The following is a 4785-nucleotide window of genomic DNA, read 5'->3' as shown; positions in this document are numbered from 1 at the left end:
CACTAGAGAATGCGCCCTGGCCAAGTCCGTCCCGCCTATGAGTTTGTGCCCATTTGACTAGAGTCAAATGGACATTCCTTGACCTGTTTTCAGAGTTAATGGTCTACTCCCATCTTGTGTTCAAAATAGTTTTTCCACAATCAAAAGTCACCGGTACCAAGCCAGTCTTGGAAATACACTTGTTTCATTATGGTTTCTGGAACATAGTATTCACAAATAATAAATGTTTCATAAGCGTGGGGGTAGGAAGTACTTTAAACACGGACCTGCTGACAAATCCACAGTGACAAGACAGCAGTCAGGAGGATACCTTTTCGCCCCACCCTCCGTCTTCCAGGCGCCCTCCAGCCCCCGGGGCCCCGCCCACCTGCATTTTCATACTTCCGTTATGTTTGTGAATACCCACATTGTGAACCAAACATACAAAAAGCCTGTCTTACTGTGGCTCACATTCTCTTTAAATCATAAAAAACCTGAATCTCCAGGTGTTCAGAGGTCAGGTGGGATATTCAGCTCTGGCTACAGGTAAGAGACCCATACATGAGGACCGGACAGACCCAGGAGTCTGCCCCTTCTGACGACCTCACAGCAAGCCTTACGTGCCAGCGCCGAGGACCTGTCTGTAAGGGAGCAGGCACTATCGGGACAGGCGCTTCGCTTTTTTTGTTTAATTTTTTGTTAAGAGGATAAAGTTAGGTGAACTGGATTTTTAAAAGTGAATTTAGTGTTCCTTGAATGTAACACATTGTAGATTGGTGACGCAGATTTGCGTCTATATATTTAAATGCCCCGTCCTCAATGTGTTAAGAAAAAATTCTTACGAGAGCCATGCCGAAATGATAACTGCTAAGACAGTATGCTCAGAATTTCCGTTTCCACAAGGAACAGCCAGCACGCGGTTACTGGTCACTTACTAGGAATATGGTACACTTACGGGTGACATCAATGGCACTAAAGCAGCATTTCTCAACCTGTGAGTCGCGACCCCTTTGGGGGTCGAACGACCCTTTCACCGGGGTCGCCTAAGACCATCGGAAAACAAAAAAATATTTACATTACGATTCATAACAGTAGCAAAATTACAGTTATAGTGTAGCAACAAAAATAATTTTATGGTNGAGAGCCATAAAACAAAATCACCATTATGTGAATAATATCCTTTAAAAATTTTATAAATAAAACTATGATAGTTTTATTTTCATTTTCAATTTTACTTCAGAGCCACATGTACATACGTCCCCAAAGAGCCGCACGTGGCTTGCGAGCCGCAGTTTGCCGGCCCGTCTAGTGTGTGATGTTTTTAGATGCTATTGTAAATACAGCCTTTTGTCCCGTCACAGCCTCCACTGGACAATGGGTACAGATGAATGCTATTTAACTTTATAACTCTTAACTTTGCTTAATTTTTCCTGTTTGTGACAGTTTTTAGCAAATTTTCCTATATTTTCTTATTCCTTTTTTCCAGTTTCTTTTTTATTTTTTTATTGTAGTATATCTGATATACAACATTATGTTCGTTTCAGATGTACATTGTGACGTTGTATATATTGTGAAATTACATCCTTTACCACACAAAGTTACTAAATTTGTCTTCTTGTGATGAGAACTTTAAACGCCTGCTCTCTTGGAACCTTCAAATGTGCAGTCCAGTATATTATTCATTGTAGTCACCATGCTGTACATCCCACCCCCAGGACTGATTTTTTTAACTGGAAATTTGTACCTTTTGACTCCACCCATCCCCCATCCCCCGCAACCCAGCCACTAGTCTGTTCTCTGTCTATAAGCTTAGTGTTTTTTGGTTTTGTTCAAATTCCACATATAAATGAGGTTTGTCTTTCTCTGACTGACTTCACTTAGCCTTCAGGGTGCCTCCACGCTGCCGCAGATGGCAAGACTTCATTCTGTTTTATGGCTAATAGTCCACTGTAGATAGGCACGTTATTTTCCAATTCTTATTTGCTAGTAGTCATTTTCTCCCCTCTTCTAATGAATAGGTTTCGATGGTACTTTATTTGACTACTTTAATGGTTATGAAGATTTAAAAAATAAGAAAGTGAGATTTGTTGGACATGCTAAACAGAGGATACAAGAAGATTATCTTCGAATTTTAAGATATTTCAGGTAAGAATTTTTTTAAGTTAATGATAATTTTTGTTGTTAGTATGTGGGTACAGCTCTGACCATGTGACATGAACAGGTGAGTGTACAAAGTGGCCACATCCCCAGTATCTGTCCCCAATAGAGACTTAGCAAACTACAGCCCCCCCCAGTTTTACTTTCTGGGGTTTCAGTTACCCACGATCAGCCACCTACCACCTGAAAATATTAAATAGAAAATTCCAGAAATAAATAATTCAGAGCTGATAAATTGCATGCTGTTCTGAGTAGCAGGATGAAATCTCGCACCGTCCTGCTCCGTCCCATTCAGGACGTGACACGTCCCTTTGTCCTGCGTGTCCACCCTGTATATGTTCCCTGCCCGTTAGTCACTCAGTAGCCGGCTCCGTTATCAGATCGGCTATCAGAGAGCGAGACCACAGTCACATGACTTTTATTTTACACTGTATGACTGTTCTAGTTTATTATTAATCACTGTTAATCTCTTATTGCGTCTAATTTATAAAGTAAACTTTATCAAAGGTATATATGTACAGGAAAAAAACAGCATATGCATATATGTATATATATATATATAGGGTTTGGGACTATCTGTGGTTTCAGGCATCCACTAGGGTCTTGGAATGTGTCTCCCGCAGAAAAGGGGGGACTGCTGTATGACTTATGAGTATGAGATATTATTTAGATACTTCATATTTTCATTCCCAAAACATACACACATTTACTCCATTCTGTTATCTTTTATGTAATTCAGCCTTAAGTCAGTTTAAATGTCCATTTTTCTTTTCAGTTGAGTATTTCGTGCAGATCATTCATTACACAGATATCTGAGTGCCTGCCACAGGCCACCACTACGCTAGGTGCTCTGAATGCAGAGAGGAGGAAAGCTCTTGCCTCATACAGCTCACTCTTAGGTGGTCACGGGAAATCCAGATGAACTTGGAAGTGTGAAATGCATCTGGATGGTTTTGTGGGTAGTAATGACTTAAACTCTGAACTCTAGCCTTTTTATAAACTTGCTAACTGCTTAGTTTATGTCCAGTAATATATATTTTTCACAGGTTAGGATTACTCAGAATATCCTGTAACATCCTATGTTGTTTTGTCAACAAATGCTGCTCCTTTAAACTTGACTCTGCAGACAGTCTCTTTTTACATAGAACACAACCTGAGACTTAGCCATCGTTATTTAGTCATTTACTTTAGACACTGATGGCTGCTTTACGGCTTTCAGCTCTGAGAGTCCATGAAACGCGCTCCAGTACCAGCAGAGCTGATTTGTCATATTTGAACCTGTTTGTTTTAAAAGCACCGATGTGCTGCGGGTTGGCATTCCCGCCTCGCTTAGGTGCTTTACCAGAATGTCTTATTCACCCACTGTACCAGTTCAGGAACTGCGTCTGATGGCCATTCTGGGCGTCTGTCAGTGGTTTGGGAGTGACAGTGAGGTGGGGTTCCAGTTCTCACCAGCTTTAAGAAGGTGACTTACATTTTATTGGATCTCAGGTTTTCTCAGCAGGGAAACAGAAGGTGGAGAAGTGACCAATGGTCACTCCTACCCTGACTAATTCTGTGTTGCTTCTGATCAGAGAGCTGTGTAGGGGGGACAGTGCCTGAGGAATGACAGATTTTTCTGGTTGGTACGCCAACACAGGTAATCCACTGAGAGAATTTTGTTTTGCAGGTTTTATGGGAGAATTGTAGATAAGCCTGGTGACCATGATCCTGAGACTTTGGCAGCAATTGCAGAAAACGCAAAAGGCTTGGCTGGAATATCAGGAGAGAGGATCTGGGTCGAACTGAAAAAGATTCTTGTTGGCAACCATGTAAATCATTTGATTCACCTCATCTACGACCTTGACGTGGCCCCTTACATAGGTGAGGCCAAGTCATAAAATATTTGCGTTTTTGGCAGTGAAACCTATCTCGTTTAAAAGTTTGTGAGGGAAAAAGTTTGATTAATTTAGTTGAAGAATTCTAAAAGAAAGGATATTTTAAAATAAGATACACTTTGAGGACAGGTAGGACAGTTTGGTTCCAGTTAGGGGACAACTCAAGGACAGCGTGGGATCATGGTACCAAGTGGCCTCTGAAGCCCGAGCTGGGTTTGAGTGAGGCTCTGCCACTCATCAGCTCTCTGATTTGGGTTAGTTTCTGAATCTGAAAATGGGGTATGAAAGTCATAGCACCTGTGTGACGAAGGGCAGAGGGCGTCAGTGAGCTGATACACGAAAAGCACTTAGAAGAGTGACAGACACAGAAATGGTTCAGAAACCGTTACAGTTAATATTCAAAAAGGAACAGTGGGATTTCCAGTTGGTCTCACCTCGGGGAACTTGGGTTTATTTACATGAAGACGAGACTACTGAGGGTGGTGGCTGCTCTGTGGTCGTCTGGCAGTGAGTGGTCAGGGATCTGTGACTGGGTTGCCCCTTGAGTCTGACGCCACTGTCACCGCCACCTCTGCCCTCCTGGTCCAGCTTAAGTAATGGAGATGGGGACGTTTTAGGGCTGCCCCCGGGGTTGAGAGTGAGCTGGAGAGGACAGTGGCAGGGTCAGTGGTCCCTGTAAGACGGAGCGTCAGACTGGACTAACCCCCGTCCTGCCTGCTGTGTGACAGATGCTCTGGGTGCCAGAGCAGTGGAGGTTGAGGATGTGACTGCT

At 42.6% G+C, this 4785-nt stretch overlaps 1 protein-coding gene across 1 annotated transcript in view; it reads left to right on the top strand.

Annotated features, from left to right (window-relative positions):
- LOC109373892 (CCA tRNA nucleotidyltransferase 1, mitochondrial) overlaps positions 1-4778 on the top strand; it is a 39298-nt gene extending 34520 nt beyond the window's left edge. Inside the window, exons 4-5 of the mRNA XM_019628142.1 lie at positions 1998-2124; positions 3806-4778. Of these exons, the coding sequence (XP_019483687.1) occupies positions 1998-2124; positions 3806-4016 (338 nt within the window). The 3' untranslated portion in view covers positions 4017-4778. The remainder of the gene's footprint in view (positions 1-1997; positions 2125-3805) is intronic.
- Positions 4779-4785: the final 7 nt, after the last annotated feature.

This window comes from Hipposideros armiger, unplaced genomic scaffold, assembly GCF_001890085.2.
Source record: "Hipposideros armiger isolate ML-2016 unplaced genomic scaffold, ASM189008v1 scaffold_750, whole genome shotgun sequence".
Classification (NCBI taxonomy): domain Eukaryota; kingdom Metazoa; phylum Chordata; class Mammalia; order Chiroptera; family Hipposideridae; genus Hipposideros; species Hipposideros armiger.
Note: the sequence above shows the minus strand (reverse complement) of the source record. Positions and strands in the feature narration are given on the sequence as shown.